This window comes from Mus musculus, chromosome 7 (assembly GCF_000001635.26).
Source record: "Mus musculus strain C57BL/6J chromosome 7, GRCm38.p6 C57BL/6J".
Classification (NCBI taxonomy): domain Eukaryota; kingdom Metazoa; phylum Chordata; class Mammalia; order Rodentia; family Muridae; genus Mus; species Mus musculus.
Window position 1 is genome coordinate 91430708 of NC_000073.6, and position 25795 is coordinate 91456502.

General features: G+C 39.1%; 1 protein-coding gene across 15 annotated transcripts in view; it reads left to right on the forward strand.

Moving 5' to 3' along the window:
• Positions 1-25795, forward strand: part of Dlg2 (discs large MAGUK scaffold protein 2) — a 1973059-nt gene that overhangs the window by 954520 nt on the left and 992744 nt on the right. For 11 of the 15 annotated variants that reach the window (XM_006507776.4, XM_006507769.4, XM_006507767.4 and 8 more), the window contains one exon: positions 19047-19208. In XM_006507776.4, the coding sequence (XP_006507839.1) occupies positions 19047-19208 (162 nt within the window). The remainder of the gene's footprint in view (positions 1-19046; positions 19209-25795) is intronic. The other 4 variants (XM_006507770.4, XM_006507784.4, XM_006507782.4 and 1 more) reach the window with 1 other exon arrangement.

Here is a 25795-nt window from a genome sequence, read left to right on the forward strand (position 1 = left end):
GACATTTGCAGATCTTAGGAGGTGAAGTTTGTGCTTTGATTACAGCGAAACATATGGTGCTCCATGCCTTATGGCAAATATTTGCATTTTGAAAGCTTTTAATTAGAAGGAATTACAATTCCACAGAGATCCCCATAGCTCGAGAATGGAGTTTAAAAAACAAATCAATATTACGTGTTTGTTAAATTATAACCTTGGTGGGAAATCAATAAAATGCTTGCTGAGAGATATATTTGAGTACTCAACTGAACTGTGGCAATTCTTGCCAAAGGCTGAGTCTGATTATTTATTTAAGCATAGTCATTAAGTGAACTACTTCATTATATCGGTATATTATAATGACTCTTGTACACATACATTGCAGGGACACTAGTTCCCAAGCTACGCCATCTCCAGCTTCCTTGCACTCTTCCTTCACTACCCCTACCTCTTGTTACCACCAAACTTTATTTTTAATGACTTCTAAGTGATTTGGTTAAATGACAATGAGAAAAAGTACAAGTTCTATACTGTAAGTACGTAGTTAGTTACTACATAAAGTGTTCAAAATTAATATATTTGCCTTCTCAATACATCGGTAGTAGATTCTAATCTACTGTGCCCTAGAACCCAGCCAAAGAAAACTCTCTTCTGACTACCCGTTGGCCAGTAGAAACCAACTGAAAAGAGACAGATAAAAAGGTATATATATATATATATTTACTGAAATTCGGCAGTTCATTTGGCGTTTGAAAACGTGTTGGGAGAGTGTAACTTAGAAAAGTCTTCGTATGGACTATAGCGAAGCCACAGATTCAAGTTTGCAAGTCAGTCAAACAGGAACAAAGCAGAAGTTCAAAGTCAGTGGCCTTCAGCGAGTCATGGAAGTCTGATTATCAAGGTATATCAATTTGGGAGAAATGAAGCACAACTGGGCAGTATCCTAGGGACTGAAAAGTGGATGAAATCAGTGGTGGTGGTGTGAGCTTGGAATGTAGGAGAAAGGAAAGGAAAGCCTGGGAATTAGGAGTCAAGGCAGTATGAAGGAGGTCCTGTCTGTGGGGACAAGGAATCGGTGATATACGCTGGAAATAAGGAGCAAAGAAGTGAGGAAGCAAATACTTCACTGACGGCTCCGAAGGTCAACGCAGCGGGGAGGGAGGAGACAGACAGAAGAGATAGAAAAGAGATAGAGGTGGATGGTGAGGGTTATAAAAAGAGATTAAAATTTGTAAGAACGAGCCACGTGTGCCGCATCCATAAAAATAAAATAAAATAAAATCTTTTGATTGCAGCTTTTTTCAGCTAAGTCCAGTGCATTTAGACCTCTGTAGAAACTTTCATTTGAATGTGCTTAGCTCGCCACCTTGTGGCCAAAAGCAGATCCTGCACACAGAAGAACCAAAGCTGGAAGCAAACCAAACCCAAAGCAATTAGTGAAATATTTATCACAAATATTTGAGACAAAACGTTAGCAGAAAGTTCATTCCTAGAATAAATATCAATAAGTACTAAGATAAACCACAAACTATCTTTTGGTTTGATATTTTGCTCTCTCAAAACTCATTTATAATTCATATGTTGATTCAATTGTCTTAATCTTTTTTTTTTAATTAGGTATTTTCCTTGTTTACATTTTCAATGCTATCCCAAAGGTCCCCCATACCCACCCCCCAATCCCCTTCCCACCCACTCCCCCTTTTTGGCCCTGGCGTTCCCCTGGTGTTCCCCTGCATATAAAGTTTGCAAGTCCAATGGGCCTCTCTTTGCAGTGATGGCCGACTCCAGTCAGAATGGCTAAGGTCTTAATCTTTATATTAGCTGGGTTATAGTTATTTTCCAGGATGATGCCAGTTTTTTTTTAAACTTTTATTTGTTAGTGTATGCATTTGGGCCTATGATGTTTGAGTGCAGCCAGGCATGAGCATGACGTGGTGCGCGTGTGGAGGTCAGAGAACAAGTTTTCTCAGAATTAGCTCCATCATGGGATCTTGTGACCAACACAGGCTTCCAGGTTTATGTAAAAGGAGATTTTTACCCTATGAGTCATCCCATTGGTCTGATAATACCAAATTTTACTAAGAGTATGAAGTAACCACAGCTCTCGTGCATTACAACAGAATGCAATATCTCAGCCAATGTCCAACTACACCACAGAAATTTGATTCTCAGAATTCCATGCTCTGACATATGCCTAAAGAGTCTTTCATACATGCACCAGGAAACACAGGCAGGAATACTGCAGAAACATCTTTAAACTTTTGTTATTCTTGAAGGAAAATTCATAGAAATAGTACATATATTCTCAGCAGAGAGAGAGAGAGAGAGAGAGAGAGAGAGAGAGAGAGAGAGAGAGCGCGCATTATTGTAAACTGTATAATGAAATCTTGTACAAATTTTGAAAGAAATGAACTAGGCTGACACATATCAAGATGAGTGAACTCTGTAACATTCTGTAATATTATGAAGTGTAGCTACAACAATCCTGCTGATTGTGCAATCTTGAAGCAGACAAAACTTAAGTAGAGGTAGATGAGTGCCCACCTAATGGTAAGAGGTGCCACACATAGGCTGTTAATCTTGGGGATTATTAGAAAGCACATTTAGCCAGTCCTAAGAAGCAAGCCAGTAAGCAGCAACCCTTCGTGGCCTATGCATCAGCTCTGATCTCCAGGTCCCTGTCTCATTGCTTGACTTCCTTTGATGATGGGCTGGCATGTGGAAGTGTAAGCTAAAGTAAAGTCATTCCTTTCTACAATTCTGATCCTCAATATGTTTGACCACACCAATAGAAAACCTAAAAATGACACTCTGTTACTATTTCAAATAGTTGGCTTTAGGCTGTGGATCTGGGAAATCCATAAGATTGTTTAGAATCCCTTGAAAGGTTTATTCTTAATTGCAGAAACTTCAGTTTTAAGACATTTCAATAGAGACTGGAGAGATGGCTTGGCCATTAAAATTTCTTTCAGAGCTGGAGAGATGGCTCATTAGTTAAGGGCGTGGCCTGCTCTCCCAGAGGTTTTAGCTTTAGAGTTCAATACTCATCAACCACATGGTGGCTCACAAACATCTGTAACTGGATCTGACGCCCTCTTCTGGTGTGTCTGAAGACAGCGACAGTGTACTCACATAAAATAAATAAACCTTTTAAAATAAATTCTTGCTGCTCTCATAAAAGATCCAATTTCAATTTTTAGCACACCTGTCATGAAGATCACAAGCACATATACTCCAACTACAGGTAATTTGATCCCTTTTCATAGTTTCAGCAGGCACCAGTGCAAGGTATATGTGTGTGTGTGTGTGTGTGTGTCTGTGTCTGTGTGTGTATCTGTGTGTATGCATGTATATGCATACGCACATATACATATATAAATACACATTAATAAAAAGTAAAATATAAAAAGATGCATATATGCCATAGATGTGTAGCAATATAATAATAAATTGACATCCGTGGAAATTTATAGATTCAGTATAAAACTTCTAAAGAGTTAAGACTAAGTGTGAACACCCAGGGGCCTCTGTTGAGCATACTTATTTTTCTGTTATGTTATTCTCTGTTGCTTATATAGCTACAGGGGACGGTTACAAACACATGAATCATTTCATAACGAATCTCAATTGATTTCTTACCACAATATGAAGTACTTGTTTTCTGAAACTCTAGAGGTTCTCCCTGTACAATCTGGGAACTTGGGGCTCTTCCATCTGTTCTCAATCGTTTTAACCATTTAAGGCTCTTCCTGTGAATTCAATCAGAACTACGAGTAAGAAGGAAGGTTTCTAACTCAGCATTACACCAGATGTTCAGATTCATTAAGGAAAAACAGTGGCCATTTGCATGAAGTGACTGTCTCAGGGCCTCCAGAACCTACTGCTAACAGAGTCCTTGTCCTGAGTCCAGACCTTCCCAATGTCCACCAGCCCCAGACTCCTCCCTCTTTTTCCTCAGGTGATAGATGGCCTCAGGAATGAGCTGATTTAGTCACCAGCTACTAACAGTTTTTTCTGTTTTTAATTATGTATGATCTGTTCTGAGAAAAGATGAGGGGTATTTATAGGAATAAGATGTATGAGCATTTGAAAGGTTTCCGTCTTTAAACAGGACAATGTTTATTCTATGGACATTAAATTCTCCTTCCTTAAAGTTGGACAGAGGCAGATCCCAGTGCCCTGAAGACTTTGTAACACATCTAAAAGCGTCTCTCAGCTGCACTACCCCACTTCTGCCAGCTTTGTTCAACAGATAGAGTGAGCTATTTTTCGCACTGTGGGAGAAACCACGTAACATGAGATCTTTCCCATCTTCAACATTTCAGATGCATTATTCTGAAGCGTTAATTGTGTCCACCTTGAAACTCCAAAGCAACTCATCTCCATGTTTCCTTCTTCTAGATGCTGGTAACCATCACTCTATTCACCTTGTCTGTTCATTTTACCAGTCCTGCTCCAGCACATGAGTAAAACTACACAGCAGTTGCCTCTTGCTATTTGCCTAGTTGGCTCTGTGTATTATCCCTGTGGTTCATCTGTGTTGAAGAAGGTGCGACCCCTTGATTCTAAGGCTGAATGAGAGTTCACTGTCCATATGTATTTACTTCATCTGTGCACTCATTCATCAACTCACACATACCAGAGTTGCTTCTCCCTCAGCTATTGGGACTCCTCCTGCACATATCTCTTTAGGATGCTGTTTTCTATCCTTAAGTTCTACACCCAGAAGTATATCTACACAACCTGGCTCCAGGGAAGCTCTCCTGACTCACAGTCATCCCCCATCACTCACCCCTCACCAGAACACTGCATCAGTACTGGGCTCACACTGAAGTCTTTCCTAACTCTGGCACTCATAACAAAACTTTGGATCCTTTATAATGCAGTTGACCCAGTTGTTCCCAGAAGGTAAGCTAATCCTCTCCGGTCCCATTCCCTCCCTTTGGACAGTGTCTCCACATCTTCTAATGAATAGGAATCCACTTTGAGACTCTTGGAGTATCTTCTAATTTCTTTAATTTGTTAAAGAAGGGTTTCTTTTATTTCTGTAACTGAATACAACTAAAGTTCCACACCCAAAATATACTTTTTTTCTTATGCATTTTTAATCCAAATAACTCATTATTACAACTCCTAACCTAGATTATTCTTCCTTCATGGTTAAACAAATTTAATCAAATTATGGAGGACCAAAAAAAAATAAGGTAAAGAATATTACATTTGGGGAGTTCCACTGTGTTTATTAATTCTGCGTACAGGATAAAGCATTTACTCAATAGATATAAGGATGAAGACAAGGGAAAAAATAGTAAAGTAACTACGTACTACCTGGACCATGATATATTTGAGGAGAGGGCAGAAGTTGTTCTTGGGTTTTAGAGGTAAACTTTCTGTGATGGTTAGGGAACACACACTAGGTGAATTTTATTAGCCTGGTGGGAGCTTTTAGTTTACAAACACACAGCATATAAAATACTCCTACCATACAGATCTCACTTGTATGGTAGATTTTATCCAAAATATTTCAATTCTTTTAAATATGTATTTCTCTCAAGTTTTCAGGAAATTTTAAGAGGCTATTGAGTTTGTAACAGGGAGGAAAATACTCTAAAGTAAATTTTAATTTCACTCTAACACAACTTTTATGACTTGGTACCAAGAAGTTTCCAGGAACCCAGTATAAGGACCTATCTACAAGCATCCGAGTTTCTGAAAAGGGAAATTATGCTCTCTTAGTCATTGACATGACGGGGTCAGCTGCTTTTGTGCCAGCTTGATGACCTCTTACTCTTTAGGAGTAAACTGAGGTGTCTGATTCTTGAGGAAACTGCCCTGTTATAACCTCAATGCTAGGTTAAATGTGCCTCTGTGGGAACAGGTACATTGTATACTTTATAAAGTATTTTTCATCATTTTGGAGATGTATATGTTAAATATAGAATTTCTCAAACTGTCCCGACTGACAATTTTCAGTTACATCTGCCAAAGAGAGAGCTCAGTGAGGCCTGGACCCTGAGTTGTCCCTGACTGTCAGACTTACTCACTCATTGTAAATGCTCAGTGCGAGGGGAGATGAATGAAAATCTACAGACTCGGTCAGTGTTGGCCCATTTCCCTGCCAAAGTAAGGCATAGCAAAGAGATGAGAAGACCCCATTTTGGAAGAAAGAGTTGGGAGTTGTTATATAAAATAAAGAAATACAACAATAACAAAAACGCCCAAAATTCATACAACAACACACTATCTAGAAAGCCCTATCTAAACATCAAGAAGAACAACAGGTAGGGAGATAGGAAATACCAAATGGCTTCAGAAAAAGAACCTCTAAGCTACTTTGGATGGATTGTTAATATGAAGAGATATTGAGCAAGGGCAGGGAGGCATTTCCAGCACTGTAAAAGAGGAGGCAAAGAGATCAAGAGTTCAAAGCTTGACTTGATTAGTTAGTAATGAGTTCCAGGCCATCCTGGACTACATAGTGATAACTTGTCTCAAAAAGTACACAGATATTTGAACTTCAGCATGAGATACAATGTGCATAGTGCCAGTGTGTCTGTTCTTTATTTTTGAATAGCAAGAAACTTTTTTTGATATCATCAAACGTTTATTTTAGAAAGTAGCTAGGGATTGTTGAGTAACCACTCAACAATGGGATTGGTTGATGGAAAGTTATCAGTCAAAAGGTAGTTACTAGATGGCTTTATTTATTCAACAAACATTTATTTACCATTTATTAAATATTTATCAGAGAATTGTAAGATCTTAATCTTATGATCAGTCCAAGAAAAACATACAGTCAAATAAATAGACAAAAAGCAAAATGACAGAAAATGAAAACATTGTGTAGGTGCACAAGTTTGTTGTGAACTTTACCCCAATCCCATTGGACTCTAATGGAAGTGATTAAATCCTGGAGGCTGATGAGAACATGACTCTACCTGATCCCTAAAGTGAAGAGATGGCAAAAGGTCTCTTAATTACTTAGGTTGCAAATAATTTGGGGTTTAACTGTGCTTTGATGGGATGAGATGTGAAAAGAGGAAGAGTTAGAGAAAAGAAGCTGGGTGGGTAAGAAAGGCTTGAAATGCATTTAGAAAGGGAAGCAGGGGCAAACTCAGAGATTCTTGGGAGATAAAGGTGAGCCTGGTGGGAGAACTAACAGTGGAAATGCACAGAGAAGTGTGAGAATCCCTGCTGATATGGACTCCATGTGACCAATGATGTGAGGTTCTTTCACTGCATGCCAGAAGGGACCTGGGATGACTGTGCTGCATGCCACTGCCTTCTCAGGGCTGCTCAGCCCCATAGAATCCACTTGGCTTCACTCGGATACAAAGTCATGTTCCAGCAACTCCATGTAGTGATATGAAAAAGTTACTTCATTTCTCTCTGTATCTATGTTCCCAAAAGAAAAATAGAGGAAATAAAATAGTATCTGCTTATGAAACTCATGTAAGTTTTTTTTTGTTTTTTTTGTTTTTTTTTTTTAGGAGAATGATATATTAAAGACTTTAGTATACACAAAAATCATTTCTTTCAGTGGATCATTCAGTTACCTACTTGAGCAACTCACTCAATTATAAAATGCATTCCCAAAGACATTACATTACATATTGTTTTCTTTGGCAAATATTTAAGTATAACCGTAAGAAGCAAATTTACTTGTGGAAATACTGACATATATGTAATCGTCTATTTATAAAACAATATTTTTTAGCTGGAATCTATTGCCAGCATTACAGTTTCACCTTTGTCTTTGGACCCTCCATTTTCCTACATTCCTCTATCACAGAAACTGTGGGACAGAGGCAGCTGGGTCAGAACACTGTGATGGGCCACATTGCTTTCACGATAGAAAACTCAGAGAGCTTGTGTTCTCTGGCTTTGGTATCTTCCTCATTGTACAACATGATGCACACTGGTAAAGGAAGAATGATGATGTCCTAGGAGAAGACTCAGTGGTACGAAGTGTGTCCTGCTCTTGCAGATTACCCACATTTGTTTGTAGTACCCAGGCAGAAAAGCTCATAAATGCTTTTGACTCCAGCTCCAGGGGAATGCAATACCTCTGGTCTTTCCAGACCCCTCCCTCATGTGCACATCCACCTACACACACACAGACACACACATGCACACACTCACTCACAAACACACTGACATGCATGCACAGTGCACACTGGGGGTGCAGAGAGAGAGGGGAGATCAAGAATAACACAGATCATCCCTTTTTCTTTCTTTCTTTCTCTCTCTCTCTCTCTCTCTCCTCCCTCCCTCCCTCCCTCCCTCCCTCCCTCCCTCCCTCCCTCCCTCCCTCCCTTCTTTCTTTCTTTCTTTCTTTCTTTCTTGCCTATTGAGGGGAAAAAAAAAAACAAATAGTCAAACTAATTCATCTGGAGTATGAACCCAATTGTTCCCAGTTCTTGCTTTATGTTAACTTCTGCATTCCTGACATTTTAAATTTAGTAGCCACTGATAATATATAATTTGTTGAATGCATGTCAGTCTCTGAGTGTCACAGAGGAAAGAAAAGGAAATGGATACCTGGAATACACTTGACATAGGCACACAGCCTTCCCGAAAGAGTCCAGGAGATGTGCTGGGTTCAGGTGAGGATGTGATTTCATTCTGGGATATCAGATATGGTTGGAAGGCTTGTGCATGAACCAAACTAACTCCATATGTTATTTCTGAGCATATGTAATAAATATAGGCAGAGGATGCAAGCATGACCAGAGAAGATAAGAGTCCTTTACATTTCAAAAGAAATCGAAAAGCACCTACTGAACGTGTAGAGCAGTGTTTCTCAACCGGTGGGGGCACAACCCTTCTGAGGGTGAACTGCCTCCTTCACGGGGTCACCTAAGACCACTGGGAGAAACAGATGCATTACAATTCATAAAGAGTAGCGAAATTACAGTTAGGAAGTAGCAACAAAAATAATTTTATGGTTGGATGTCAGCACAACATGAGGAGCAGCATTAGAGGGACACAGCTTTAGAAAGGCTGAGGACCACTGTTTCACAAGATGAAATCACATCCTTGGCATGTTAGTCTGCCCGTGTTCAAGTGGGTTTTGTGCTATTTCCTAACTGTTCTGAAGTGTCTATTATAGCCTGGTGGATGTCAGCTACCACTAATACTGGCAAGGCCTACCTAAGATGCACTAGGAAGGGTCTGCTTTAATACTTGTACCTGTTTGACATTGATACAAAAATAGGCAAATACTTAGAGTCCCTAGGTATGTGCCAGGACTGAGGACTTGAGAAAAAAATGTACGTGCTTCTTAATAAATGCAGTCATTTGAAGCTATATTATATTAATGCCAGTCTCAGAAAGACATACACCATATTTTTCATCATTTGTTGTTCTAATATCTTATATTGATGTATAAAATCATGTATTGTATTATAAATGAAACCAGGGGGACAATTGCAGCGGGAGGGAAATACAGTAGTCTAGGAGGCCACAGACTCACTGTGTAACACAAACTTGTATAAAAATGACCTAATATAACACAGTGCTGTTACAAAACATTTATTCATATTATCTCACTGGTTTCCTATAGCACCAACCACCATGCCCCAAGTCTGATTTTTATAAAGTGTGAATGAGTTTCATAGTTGCCCAAAGCCCCATTGCTTCTTAGTGGTGGAAACAGAATTGAATCCCAGGACACTGAGGCACAGGGATTTGTCCTCACATTTTTAATCCTATCACTAACATGAACATTTCCTCTTTCCATGGGCTTCCGGGGAAGTGTCAGCTTGTCTCTTCCATGGTGCGTGCTTCTCACTGGTGCTGTAGACTCACAGCTGGTGGACTGAGTCAGACAGAGACTGCCCACGGGATCTTACTGTTCTCCAATGAATCCAGTAGCAGGGAGCCACGGAGTGTTACTCAGATAGTATTTGAAGTTTTGCTTCCAAAGGGCAAACTAATTGCTGGGCTCTTTCTGAAATCATCACTTTGATGGCTTAGTATTGGAGCCACTTAACGTCAAAAGCTGATCCCCCACAGTCGTCCCACAAGTAGTTCTTCCTTCCTATATTTCTAACCTGGCAGTGACTACCCTGGTCTCTGAGGTTCATCCAGTCCCAAAATTAACTCAGCTGAACTTGAATGAGGATTTCATAGGGCCAGAGCTGTCCCCTTGCACAAAATACACTGGGCCTTCTTTCCTTCAGCACCAATCCTTGATCATGCTTAAATGTTCTGTTTTCTGAACTATTTTATTACCCCAAATAATACATATAACTCAATGCATGGAATTAACAGTAACCTGGAAATAGCCACTAACAGCAGATAAATATTTATCATCTCAGAATTTTGTTCTTCCTCCCATACACTTAGGTATGTTTTTGCATGCTTATATGAGACTGCTACTCACCTATATGTGACCTGATGAGTCTAGAGAAACACTCTTTGAGATGGCTTCATCTACGTGGTATCTGTTTCTTGTTGCTCTAACTTGGTGCACGAAAAGCAGGGAACTCGTTCTGTTCCCTCCTATGTGTTATCTTTTTTTCTTTCTTTAAAATCTCTATGCTCCCAGAAGCACCAGAGAGCACTCCCTTCAGGGTCTTCAGTAATATTATTTTCCTAACACATTATTATGGTACCTGACATTTAGTAGGGGTTCAGTAAACTGTTGTGTTTGTAGGCATCCAGACAGATTGACTCATAGAGGAATGGAAACAGATTAAGATACTGAGGAGGAAAAGGTAGAATTATTTCTCTAGTTTCTGCCACTTTTAAAATCACTACAAGTCATTTACAGCATCAAATGCCTTAGAAAAACAATTTAGGCTACCTACTGATTATACACAAGGGTATAAAATATCTCCTAAGTCGTTCCATGTAATGCCACTTGGCAGATTCCTGTGATATAGGCATGTTCCTACTCTTTCAGTGAGTCGTAGAGACTTTAATGAGTTTCCCAAGATTATGTGGTAGGTGATGGACTAGGAGCTATCCAAATCATCTCTTCAGAACATGACTCTTAGCCACTACTGAGATTTTATGAGGTTACTTAAGTTCAGTGGCCTCAGGAGTGGAAGGATAAGAATTCAAATAATTGTTCATATTTCTCTTCTTATTGCTGATAGAAACAGCTGAATGAAAGTTTACTCTCGGGCGGGAGGGGGGCTACACTCTTTTTTATTTCTATAACAAAGCTGAAAACTGCAACGTTCTTCAGATTTCATGAAATGGGGGAGTCACCATTTGTCCTGAACCTTAGTGCGCACCTGGAATACAGTGTTGTATTCAACTCCTCTACTTTTGTGAAATAAACCCTGTTTCTTTTATGCATAACTGTAGTTAAATGACGCTCAGAGATACTCAAGAACTTCCCAAAGGTCTCCCAGGAGGCAAGTGTCAGAATGGAAGTTTGGACTCATGTTTCCATAGCTAGAACAGACTTTTCCTCGACCATGTTGGGCTGCAGCTTGCTGTCTTGAAACATATTTTCACAGTGTATTTTGAAGATCCTCTAAGCCTCTTTCCTTCACACTTGGAAATCAGAGTGACATCTTCTCTGTCCAGTTCTGAGAACTACCTGAGAAAAGACCATTTAAAATTAGCCTTTTAGTCTAAAAAATAAAAACAAAATCAAAACAACAACAACAACAACAACAAAAACCTGTGTGCTACCTATGTAGATTTAATTCACAACACTGCACCTCAGACTGGGGTTCCATTTTGATATAAGTCTTAGTTAGGGTTTCCATGGGTATGAAAAGACACATGACCAAGGGAACATTTAAATGGGGACGACATTTAATTGAGGATAGCTCACAGGTTCAGGAGGTTCACTCCATTATCATCATACCAGGAAGGCAGAGTCCAGGAAGGCATGAAGCTGGAGAAGGAGCTAAGAGTTCTACATCTTTATCCAAGGAAGCCAGGAGCAGACCGGCTCCCACGAGGTTAGGGAGGTAATCATTGCCCGCCCCTACAGTGACCTACTTCCTCCAAAAAGGCCACACCTACCCCAAAAAGTTACACCTCTTAAATAGTGCCACTCCCTGGGCCAAACATATTCAAAACATCACGACATATTCAAAGAAATCAGGTCTGTTTAACTCTTGGGTGACTCCCTGGGTGAATCTGGCTTCCCTTGAATCTGGACCCAGCTCAGGAAAAGACTGTACTCCTGACTGGGCTTCTAGAATCTTCTCTGGACAGATGGAGGGCAGCCCAAAGTAACAGTAGGGTCTCTCTTGATTATTCAAATCATCAGTGCTTTAAAAAGAATCTTGAGAGCCGTTAAATATTCATGAAGGCATCCTTGCTGGCAGCTTCTCCATTGTAGGTAATTACAGAGGGTTTAAAATATCTGACGTTGCTTGGAAGCGCACAAAGCTCTGTCAGCTGCAAGCAGACAGCTGATTTGTAATTTAATTAACATCCTGGCTCATCCTGTTCTCTGTGGCAAAAAGCAAGCTAGTATTTCCTTTTAGTCGAGTGTTTGTCTGAAAAAAAAATTCAAGCTAAGTGCCTGGAAGAGTGGGTCATCTCTCACTCCAGTGCTCTTCTTGCCCATGTCCTGCTCCAAATCTGATTAAAAAAAAAAAAAAAAAAGAAAGAAAACGTCTTCTTCTCAAGTGTTCACTGGGCTAGCCAACATGGCTGCCTGTGGGTTATTTTCTTAAAGGTGCAAAGGCGAGAGAGAAAGAGAGACAGAGACAGCATCGGAGACAGAGAGAGGTCAGTAAGCTTTGACCTACTTTTTCCCCCCAGGTCTTTGAATAATAGATTTGCAGACAGACTGGGCCAGACAATTCATTCAACATTTATTGCGAACCCACTTGGTATCAGGTACTGCAATCAGGGTTGAACAAAAACAATTAGGGGCCTTCTTCCTACACACGTGTCAGTCCATGGGGCAAAGAAACATCACGAAAATGATCACAGAAATGTTGCCCCCCTGAAAGATGACAAAGGGAGGAGCAGTGCAGTGGAGGATGAAGACACACGAGAGAAACAGTGAAAATTATGTAATATCTGTCTCACTCTTTCTCTTCCCATATTCCTTCTATTCCTTTACATCTGAGAAGAAAGAGAAGCCTGATCTAGTCAAAGTGCCATTCAAGAATTTAGTTTAAATTAATAAAGTGAACATACAAAAAAAGAATCAATGAGCTGACCCATTCACTACACTGAGGAGTCTTTATCTTCTCTTTCTTCTGCTCCTTGTTGTCAGCCACCACCTTCTATACCCAGCCCCCACCTCCACCCCCTGTTTTCCCCACTTGTTTGTTCCTGAAATGTAGCAAGGTGAGAAGGCTGCAGCAGGTGCAGGGCGTGGCTGGACACAGGTTAAGGGTCACAGGCCCACCAAGAAAAATAGAACGGAGCTGGAAAAATGCCAGCTCTCTACTCACAGGCCTCAAATAAGTCAAATATCTACAATGATCAGACTTTATGAATAACACACACCCCACTTAACACGCCTGGCAGTTCTGCTGAACTGTTGGGAGAGGAAATAAAAGCCCATACTTTTCCAGAGTTCATTTCTTGAGCCTGCTTCCTTCTCCCAGCTGGTTATTTTCTGTGTTCTGAGTTGAATTTACATATTTCCTAGGAATCATCACTTCCTTTGCAGATTTGTTATTTATTTCATATTCTCACTGACTCTACACTTCTTCTGAAATAGGTTTTTCCTGTTTGCGAAATAACTCCTTTTTCAAAGAAGTTTTCTCTCAGCAAAGTCCCTCAGCCAACTGACTCTGGAGCGTTCTGGTTGAACATTATGGGAGATAAAAGTAAAGATTTGCTTTTCAACCCTTGGAGAGCTTAGGTGACAAAAAGAAATGAGATTTGACACAGAGAATACTGGTTTTCCGTACAATTAACAGAAGCAACTTTAGCAATTTCTACATATCAGGCTAGTGTAAGCAGAATTATTTCTTAATCTCAAACCTGCTTCACCCCATAGCTTTAAGCCTTACATAGCAAACCTCTTTCAAATTCTTTGCAATGTGTTTTCTGGTTGTATCTTATAGATGTACGATGTTGTGGTATCACCAAGAACTCAGAAGCACACATACATGTTCTGGCTTTCCTTGGCTTTTGATTTATATCACACACACCCACTTTGATCTTCTTCCCTACCTCCCTCTCTTTCTATCTCCATATTTCTCTCCTTCCTTGATCTTCTGTCTTGTGCCAACCCAGGCTGCTAGTCGGAAAGGAGAGTAGAGTACTTTTTGTTCAACAAAAGATAAACAGATTTTTATTTATGAGAACTTGGCAGACTTCCAGCTTCTGGATCAACTCTGATCTGCTCTGCCAGCCTAGCACCCCCTTCCAAACTGCCAGAGAACCTCCTGTGCTAGACTAAGACTGTTTATGGTCCTCTGAGTTCTAGGCACTTCCGGATGGTTCTGGCTCGCACACTAAGGTCTAATGTGCTATGCAGACCCTAGCAAGACTTCTTAATTTTAATCCATTCACATGAGAGACAGCAGTAGCTAAAAAAAAGATGAAGATATTTGCATGCACGTTCTGCTTGGTGGGCTTTTTTATTAGATAGACTGGATCATTGATCAAATAATTTAAAGTCAATTCTGTTAAACTTACAGATATGGATCTCTCATTTTGTGTCATATAGGCACTCAAATGTCCAACACATAAATGTATTTCTGATTCGTAGCCATCATGTACTGTAGATACATGGGAAAGCAATTAATAGTATAGCCATTAATCACTGATAAGAATCAGTACAGAATGTTATTCTACATACAAGAAGAGACAAGAAAGATACGTTGACATTCCTAACAGTCACAGAAATGCTATGCACCTTCTTGGATCTGATTATTGCAGCTATAAAAGCTGATTTGTTTAAATCCTGTGTTGAGTGAAGTTTAACCTTAAGAACAGGGAGAAGGAGTCTTGAAGACAAAGACAAAATTCTCCAAGTAAAATTGACATAGAAGAGATAGTAACATAGAACTCCTGGCTAGTAGCATTGCTCCTGCCTCTATTCTCATTAAAGATAAAGGAAGGGATGTTTCTTGACAAAGGGTATGGGTTTTTGTTTATTTTGTTGTTTTGTCTTCAAGTAGAGTGTTCTCAAATAGATGACACTGAAGCATGGAGCTAAGAAGAGTAATTCACAGATTTCAAGTCAGAGGCCATTCCTAATAGCCTCCCTTCTCTGCCACCACCACAAACCTTCCAAAAGAGCCCCGAGTGGCATTAGTAACTTCCCAAGCATCTGTAGAATGAAAGATGACTAAGCTGACTCAGAATCTCCTATAAAGCTGTGATCCCAACAGAATTGTTCAATCTCCCTTGTTAGGTGAACACCTTGGGAATGTGTTTTTCACATCAGGTACAGTTTCTTAATATCAGTATTAGTTTTTCAGGTAACTTCTAGGTACATAGGAGAGAGGAGTTTTTCATTATCCAAGGGATATCTTACCAAGAAGTGAATAGACATGAACTTTGAAAAGATATTTCTATGGGTTTAGGTAGAGGGACAGGTTACCAAGACAACATGGTTACTTTTCTTGCTTGTGATAAATTTCTGATACACATGTTTTTTTTTTTTTTTCCTTATGTCCAGGTCACTGTATAATTAAGGCAGGCCTTGAACTTGTGACCTTCGAATGCCTTTGTGCTGTGTATAAAATTTCATTCTCCTTATATATCCATTGAGATCCCATCTTAAGCTTGGAAGCTTCAGGCAAAGTTGATTCTGTTCAATTTTTGCTTCCATAGAATTTGATTCTGTATGTGGCCATCATCACTGTCTACAGTGGTTTAACTGTGTATATGGATAACTCAATTGAAATCTTGTATCATTCTTGACTACAAAACTTTGTTGAACAAACAATATGGTTGTGATTCTCCTTAAAGTTGGTTTTATAATGCTTTATAATGCAAAAAGTTATATCCAGCAAATATTTCTGTATCTCAACATGCTAAAACCTATGTATTCCCTCAATTTCCTCAAAAGACATGAACAACTCCATTAAGCAAACAACTGTTCAACATACATGATAGATACTTATCTAAGGAGTTTGAGATGTTAACCCAGATTGGCAGAAAAATTGGAAACACACCTATACCATAAAGGATTATAACTTTTCAAGCATAAGAAGCTATGAGAACAGTTTAAGATAAAAAGTTGGATGGATCACAGGGCCCCCAATGGAGGAGCTAGAGAAAGTAACCAAGGAACTAAAGGGATTTGCAACCCTATAGGTGGAACAACAATATGAACTAACCAGTACCCCCCTGGAGCTCATGTCTCTAGCTGCATATGTATCAGAAGATGGCCTAGTCAGCCATCACTGAAAAGAGAGGCCCATTGGTTGTGCAAACTTTATATACCTCAGTACAGGGGAACACCAGGGCCAAGAAGTGGGAGTGGGTGGTTTGGGGAGTGGGTGGGGGAGCGTGTGGGGGACTTTTGGGATAGCATTGGAAATGCAAATGAAATAAATACCTAAAAAAAGAATAATCATGCTACAATTCATAGACCCAGAGAGGCAAAGTATTAGAGAGGAATAAATAACATATATACTAAATATATTGAATAAATAATATATACGGAAAAAAGATAAAAAGTTATATACAACTGTTACATAATCAGATGAAGCTACGGTACAACGTGGAGTTTTATGACAGGGTCTTACTATGCTATGTAGCCCTCTGGCCAAAAGCCTGGGCTTGCTTCAAACTCACAATTCTCTTTCCTCTGCCTCCCTAATCCTGTCATTAGAGTTGTGACCCAACCATTCCTGGCTAAACCATATACTTTTCTAAGTGGTCAAGATAATAAAAATTATATTGTATATAATTTGCTGAAGTTAAAAGAATACTTTAAGTCTATTTATGATGTTGCTGTAGTTCATAGCCACTCAGAATGGAGAGAGAAAAACTCAGAAGTGATTGAGGTCTGGCTCATGCAGTGGTGCTGACAGCCGCTCATCACAGAAGGAAACTTGAACTCTGTAGGCAATGGCAGCCATGACATTTGTCTTCTTCCAGTGAAAACATAACTGATTTAGATAGCCTATACTTCGGAGGGAGAGTTCCTCCTCAAATTATTCATAGCATTAGAGGCCCCTTGGTCTAGCAAACTTTATATGCCCCAGTACACGGGAAAGCCAGGACCAAGAAGTGGGAGTGGGTGGGTAGGGGAGCAGGGCTGGGGTAGGGTATAGGGAACTTTTGGGATAGCATTTGAAATGTAAATGAGAAAGTATCTAATAAAAAATTTAAAGAAAGAAAAAGAAAAACAGAATCATGATATTTACAGTTTTGCAGAAATGTTCAAACCTCATCTCAGTGTGTATTCTCAGTGGTATTTTTCTATCAGGCTCCCACTGAATCTCCAGAATTAACTTCATCTCCTTATGGGATTAAGCAATGTACTATAGGTAGCAGTAAAGACAATCAAGTTGGAATTATCTGGACTGGATCCCATAGCTAATCTCCCTATAGTTGATGACCTTGGAAAGTTATTTTAACTTCCCAAAATCTTAGTTTTGTCTCAGGCAAAATGTAGTATCACAGAAGAATGGCTGAAATGGAAGCAGACTATGGGAGTCCTTTATCAAGTGCCTTTATGACACTATAGGAATTTTTTTTAATTTTGAGATTTATACTGTATTAGATATTGCATAGACTCCCTAGAAATGCATGTATTGATAATAATCAGCTCTGAGAATGAATGACAAAGTGAATCGATGACCCTGTGGTGGTTTTTTTGTTGTTGTTGTTATAAAATTATGAGTCTTACTGAAAACTGATATTCAATGCAACATACTTTTCATGTCAAAAATAAGTGAAAATATATTCAGAAGAAGTCAGAGTTTTCTTGACTGGGTGTAGTAGTTTTGATGTAAGGTGAAACTTGAGAAGGCACTTATGACAGCAACTGGATCATTATTCCAAAGTCCTTGTGTAATACATAGGACACACAGATCAAGCAAGACCATTGGAAGAGTAGATTAGCTGGGTTGGGAGGCAAAATTGTCTCCTTTACTTTTCCTACAAGGTCAAATGCGTTGAAACAGGGTACTTCCCCAAAAAAAGTCATTCTGGAAAGAAAAGGCCATGAAGAGATCAAGAGATAGGGTATCAAGCCTTGGAGACTCAGACCATGACTGAAGATGGAGAACTTCCAATACGGGGAGAGTTCCCTAAGATCATTTCTTGTCTCAAGATTTTTCTCTCTGAAGCTTTCTGAAATTTGCATGGATATCTTTAGCAATGGCCTTTGCCAGGGAATTCTTCCCATGCTATGGGAATATGGAGAACTGGTTCATGGAAGGGGAAAGGAAACAAGAGAAAGAAGTGGCACCTCTTACCCTCTAGATTCATCTGAGCAGACTCTGCTTCATTTGGGAAATTCTTTTAAAATTAGCATAATTCCTCAAAATTATAATGTTTTATCCTAGAATGCAACAAACCCAAATCAATGTTCTTCGTTGGGGTTAAACTGAAGTCAAAACAATTAACTTCCCTTTAGAGCTTATAGAAATATCATGGGTGGAAATTTTTCTTCATTATCAGGGGGATTTTAAACTTTTGATGGATCTTGCAGCAAAATTAAGTGTATATCAGAGTTCTAATGTATTGCTCTGTATTTTTTCTCCACCTGTGACTGAAGCATATTAGCACCTATGTAGCTACTCTGGTTATTTGCAGGATAAAAAGGAAAACAAGATCCTCCCATTTCATATATATATACATATATATATATATATATATATATATATACACATATATATATGTATATGTATATATGTGTGTATATACATATACATAAATAAATATGTATATATATATATATATATATATAATTTGTTACCAGTTTTTCTTTGTCTCAGAAATACAGTATATTCTCATGACAAAATATTGTTCCGCGTTGCCTAATATTGATACAGTTTTACTTGTACTTGATTTTATTTACAGTGACTACTAAAAGAGTTTATAGCCAAACATTTGGTAATGTCAACATGAGTCATACAGTATGTCCTGCCTAGTTCAAACTATTAGAATCCCTTCCTAACACTGATACATCCTTTCCCTCTTTTCTTTTCTGCCAGAAGTATCGATACCAAGATGAGGACGGTCCACATGATCATTCCTTACCTCGGCTAACTCATGAAGTAAGAGGGCCAGAACTTGTGCATGTGTCGGAAAAGAACCTCTCTCAAATAGAAAATGTGCACGGATATGTCTTACAGTCTCACATCTCTCCTCTGAAGGTCAGTCAGATTATTCTTTACATATTATGACTGCTTATTGTTCTCAGTCCTGATTGGCATTCCTGTGGGCCTGATTAAATGAGGCTTTGTAAACTGTAATTGTGGCCACTGGTTGTAAAGATGCTTTCTGCGGTTTGGAATCCAACCTGGCATTTCTGGGAAATATTTTTATTACCATTGTTTGAATGTCTGGAAAAGCCTTTTAGTTGTTGAAAAAGGGCAGAGCAACAGTTTGAGAGTGAAAACTTGACAGGGGAATTAAATCATATGAAGGGAAGAAAGAAAACATGGTGGCACACCGTGGCTTGCTCAAATGCTCTCCTTCTGACAGCATGCCTGGTCTCAGATGAAACCAAGGAAGTAAAGCTATTTTAGTCATACCTAATGATTGCCTGCTGTCTAAACTACAGTGGAAAATGTGTGGGCTGGCTCCTCAGCACCTCGGTTTTATTCCAGGGGAAATGGTTTCTACCGGTGTCTTTCTGTTTGTTATCAAGTTTTTACCAACACTTTCTGCCTTTTAAGTTTTAATTACATACAATTTATGATCACTGGTATTTTGATAAGGGAACATTCAATAAGAGTGAGAGCTTTCTCTACTCCTTGTTTGCTGTTTTATCTACTGGCCTAATGCTACTCAATCTTGCGCTTTTTGATAGAAGGCTTGTAAGCAGTCATTAATTTTTAAAAGAAATTGTGCTGATTGATCCTTGAGTTACTACCGAGGTTTGTTTTATTATCCAGATCACTGGCTTACTTAGCACTTCCATGTATCCTTACCAAAATTTAAAAATATATGACTATAAAAGTTGCACTAGACCAGAGGTTCTCAAAATGTGAGTCATGAACTGCACCCTTTCCCATGGAAGGCCAAGCAACTCTGTGGCAGGGTTCTATATCAAAACCTGTCAGGTGGAAAGCATGACATTTTGTCATCTAGATCATAAGCAACTCGACTATGCATACCTGCCAGTGAATCCTGTCTGTGATTATTGTAAGACTATAGGCTCTGCCTGAACTACTCCAAGCAGGTGTTGCCTCCTTCTCCTTGTTCCTAGAAATATCAGGGCCTGAATGAGGGCTCAGCAGTGGTTTTGTGGGGAGAAGTCTACACGTTCTCCAGAAAAGGAGTCAACACAGCTGTCCTCAAATTTCTCTCTGACTGAAACAATCCATGATTCTGCAGCATTTGGATGAATACTAAGCTTATCCCAGCTCTTATACCAACACCTATGAATTGAAGCATGGCAGGAACGGGAGACTGCATTGCATTGAGTACTTGTGTTCGATTTATTATTCCTACCTGGTTGAACCTCCTGTAGGAACCTCCATGGAGAAGCTGGGAAAATGGCTAAGTGAGTAAAGTACATGCCACACAGAACATGTTTGAATTCCCAGAACTCACTTAAAGCCAGATGATGTAGAGTGTATATCTGTATTTTCTATGTTGGCATGGAGTGTCAAGAGAAGAGAATCCCTTGGAATCCTCCTTAGGCCTTCTTGCCTGGCATACGTCACAGGCAAAACCAAAAGAGACAGTTTTCAAACAAGTTGGAAGCTGAAGACAGACAGCAGAGGTTGTCCCCTGTCCTCCACCTGGACACCACGGTGCCTGTATCCACCCCTTATCCTCCCCCTGATTATAGAACTACTATATCATCTCCATGGAGCATCTCAACATTCCCTCTTTAATCAGCTCTAAAGCATAATTTCAAAAGAGTTGTTACTATTCAGCAGTCAAACTCAAGCTATGCTGGTTACTGTAGAAAAGAATGAGCAGAATAAGAACTGTGGATCCCTAAATTGTGTCATTGTCATCAGCATATACATTATGGATAAGAAAAGGATCCAATAAGTTTGTGTTGTTTGGGTGATTTTTATCCTCCTCTCTTAAACCACTCAACCCTTCATTTGGAAAATGTCTATTAGAGCTTGAAAATGGCTTAAAAGTTTGCTTTTTCTACAAATTAATCCAGCATGCAGGTGCGTGTGCATGTGTGATCATGTGTGTGTGTGTGTGTGTGTGTGTGTGTGTGTGTGTGTGGTGTTTGCTTTTGTAGATATTTTTTTCTATTTACCTTTTATTCTTTGCCTTACAAATATCTAAGAATATCTTTAATTTCTATGATTTATTTCTAAATTTTAGTTGTTATTAGGGTGTGTGTGTGTGTGTGTGTGTGTGTGTGTGTGTGTGTGTGTAGGTCAGAGGAGTCAGTTCTTTCCTTTCACCTTTAGCAGGACTCTAAGGATCAAACTCAGGTCACCAGGTTTGCTTAGCCAGCACTTTTATCCTCTGAGCTCTGTTATCAACCTAAGTACAATAGTTTTGCTTTGGGTTTTCTCTTTGGTTCATTTACCTTAGAACTTATTGAGTATTCTGTTCTACTTTTATTAGTTTTTATGATTGTACCGTGATGATTTCTACTGAAGTTGCCACATGCCAGATTTTAAAGAAACTATGTATGAATAATAAACCTCTCATATTAAATGACAAGGATAGAAATGTTTATTCTCCTCTTGCTGGAACTATGGGTTCAGGATGAATATTCTCCAGGATATTTTCAAAACTACAAATCAGTTTGCTCGGGACTTATTCTGAAACCATGAAGTAGCTCTTATGAACCTAGTATTTGATTACCTTGAGTGTCTTACAGATGTTGTACTAGACAGGGCATACTTTTAGAAGATTGGGGGAGAAACGACTGTGAATGTTTCCTCTGGCAGCAGTAAAAATAAATATGCACAGCTATAAAGACAAATAGCCCTGTTTATGGGGTCTACCAATGGCGTAATATGCATAGCATGGTTGATTCAGGCCACTGACTTAAGCTAATGAAGATACTTGGGACATGAAGGGCTCACCTACTAGCAGGAGTAGCTCCAACATAGGTCTAAGCCCATCAGGTCTAAGCCCACACACCTCCATAAGTGCAGGACATGTTTCCTCGTCAAGGTGGTAAGCTGCATTATCACACATGTGGTGTTTGGAAAACCTCCCAAGATTAAACATCAGGTGGTGTTGTCACACAAAGGAAACCTAAAATCGGGAAAATGCTAAGCAGGTAGAAATTCTCAATTAGAACTGCCATGTTTTCAGTCTTGTTGCCTCTTCTGATCTGTCTAGTGTTCCTGGGAAAAATGCTATAAGAGGCCAGACAAAGAAAGCAGAGCACACAATCAGAGAACACCCCCAGAATCCTCCTGAGCAACCTAGGTCGATCTCTGATATCAATCAGGAATTTGCAAACAACATGTCAAAAACAGAATATAAGATGGCCAAATAACAGTTTAAATTCCACACAGAGCAGGCTGTGACTCAGCTGACTAATCTCAGTATTTCTGGTTTGATATCATTTCTCCCCTTCTCCTATCACCTAATGCTTTAAGTCTTAAGATCCTTGTCTTTGGAGCACACCAGCTGCCTGGATGATAAATGAGCTAGCTTTGCTAGTTTTCATTAAAGTGCCTGGGCCAGTGTGAAGCATGAGGCTGGGGAGAGATTTGCAATTTAGCAATGAATTTAAGGGAATTTGTTTTCCTTGCCACAAGATGGGGATGCTTTCTCTTCCTAGAAAGTTCCATAAAAGAAACCAGCTGATAGCCACGATAAAAGACAAACTGGCCTATAATCAAGCATGAAGAGATTTCTTTCTAGCTTATATCTATTCGTTAAGTATAAACTAGGGTCAGTTGTATGAATTAGTGCTGTTGAGGCAAAGAATGTGGATTTAAATAAGCATATCACTTCCTTGGGAAGTTGAATAATAATTACTTGTTGTTAGTCTTTCTTAATCTGATAAACTCAGATCCTTATATCTTAAATAAAGACGTGCCTCAGGTGCCACGGTACTAATTAAGCAAGGATTAATTTCTGTCCCACTCTCCATTGCCTAATGTCACTGGTACAGAACAGATACAGATTCGTTGCTCTAATCTCATGATTTCTCGTGTAACAACGTATCTGAACTCTGCCCATGTCCTAATATCTGTGGTGTCTTGTAATTAAAATTGATGGCGTTTTCTAGGTTGCATTAAAATTTCTAATAGTCATCTGAGAAACAGTGGTCATTGCCTATGAAAATTAAAGCTATCTTTTACAAATTGGACGGAAATTGAAGCTAGGCAACTGATAGTGCTTCTTCTAGTTTTTATTGAGATTGGAATGAAGAGAAGCTTTACCATACAGTGTGGGGTTGGTGAGTTTGTAGAGAGAGAACATCACTAGGACAACTGGGCACTGGTTGAACCCTTGTGGGAAAATACTGGGAAACATGTGGACAGTGGAGCCATGGGACATTTTAGAGGATGACCTCAATCAGAAGGAAGGTGACATGAATAAGTACAGGCAGATGAACATCCACGCCCTCCTTGCCTTACTGCTTCTTCCTAGAGTGGCTGGGGCTTGCTCCTGAGATCCACAAACTGAGGAGCCTCCCTCTCAGTTCTGACTCTGCCCATCGGTTATAGCCTATAATACACAAAGTCAATGTCTCTAACACTGAGAGTCAATGTTTCTAGCAGAGTTATCATTTGGAAATGGTCTTCATTTGGCTATTCTATGTATTTTTTGCTGGCCAATGTAAAATACTATCCTAGGTAGAAGTCATTATCAGTAAGCATGTGACCCACTTTGTCTGTCCTCCATCTTTGTTTTCTGGATTTTGTTGTTTGTTGTTTGCATGGCTGTTTTACTTCCCTCTATCTCACCATTAACATCTGCAATGACACTAGACTAGCATCTTCACAGGTACCTTTGCTAGAATCTCATCAGCAGTCTATGGGATGTAAGGAAATGCATGCCTGCTTCAACACATCTCAATGGTGAAATGTGTTAACTTGGCATGAAATCTCCCAGAGCTCCTTTGGTTGTTGTTTGTTTGTTTTGTTTATGAAAAGGTTCAATAAGTAGTCAATGAAATTTTATTTATTTATTTATTTAGTTAGTTATCATGTATACATACCAGAAAGGGGGAAAACATATCACATTATAAATGATTATGAGGCCGGGCATGGTGGCACATGCCTTTAATCCTAACACTTGGAAGGCAGAGGCAGGCAAATTTCTGAGTTCAAGGCCAGCCTGGTCTACAGAGTGAGTTCTAGGACAGCCAGGGCTATACAGAGAAATTCTGTCTCGAAAAAACAAAACAAAACAAAACAAAAACAAAACAAAAAACAAACAACATCAACAACAAAGATTATGAGCCACCATGTAGTTGCTGGAAATTGAACTCAGGGCCTCTGGAAGAGCAGCCAGTGCTCCTAACCTCTGAGAAATCTCTCCAGATCTTTCTCAGAATTTTTAATATAATATGCATCATATCATCTAAGCTAGGGATATGGCTAGAGAAATCTGTTTCCTAACTACAATTACTCATGGAACTTTTACTTTTGGATTAAATTATGTCTTGGCCAGGCTGATAGACACTAGGAATAGCCATAATAGACACAGATAGACTGTTTAACACAATAAGCAAGTACAGTATAAAGCTTCATTCTGGTCCTGGAATCAAAAGTAGTCAGATTCAAATACCATGAATAAATATCATTCTTCAAATAAAGAAAAATGGAAGAATTCATCATTTCTATTGATATCTTATTATTTATTGAGTTGTATGAATGCATATTATAGAAATATTCTAAGCTAGAAATTTGGGGCAAATTACTTTGTGTAGCACTACCTGGGCCCTGCTATCTTGGGGTTTGTTACATTCATTCCAAATTTACTGTGGTGATATAAATCACCACTGGGATTTTGATCAAACAAATACACATTAGAGTCCAAATTTGTCATTTCCAGTTTGTCTAACTTTGGGAAAAATGACCAGCATTTCTGAGATGTCATTAACCTATGTATTAAGAAAATATTTTGTTGTGTTATTTGACTCACTCTTTTAATCGTCTTCAACTTCATCCCATATAGTGTTTTCTGTGTGATGCTTTGAGTTATAAAGTACTTGTCTTCAAGTTTCTTACATGCTTTAGTTAGACACACAGGTATGGAGATTAACGTATATAGTATGTCATGTTATATGCAGTAAAATAGAAAAGAAGAGGCAAATCTTTCTAAGACCTTGAATTATAACCTTTTAAAATATTTATTTATTTATTTATTTATTTATTTATTTATTTATTTTAGCTCACTGGGGCTGGATAGGAGGTGAATGTGATCAGAGATTGAACTGTAGATGAGATTTGTAGAAGCTAAGGAGAAAAGGTCAAAGTTGCCATTAACTCCAATAATCATGTCAATATTCAATGGTTCTGAGAACTGAAGGTGCTTACCTGAATAGGGAAGAGAGGGGAAATGATGATAGCAAATATAGAGAGTTGGGTGAGTGCACAGCATGTGACAGAGTGAGGCAGAGGGGTGGCAAAAGCAAAGAATGACCTTTGGTGGAGACTGAACTTCATTTTGTAAGTAACAAGGGATGACTGCAAAATTTATAATGGAGAATGACATAGTCCTGCTTGCAAATTACACAATTATTCATGTGGTGTTGTAGAAAAACTGGAAAAGAGTGAGATCACAATCAAGGACATCTCATAGAAGGCAAGGTGATGAGCTCAGAGATAAAGTGGAGGCA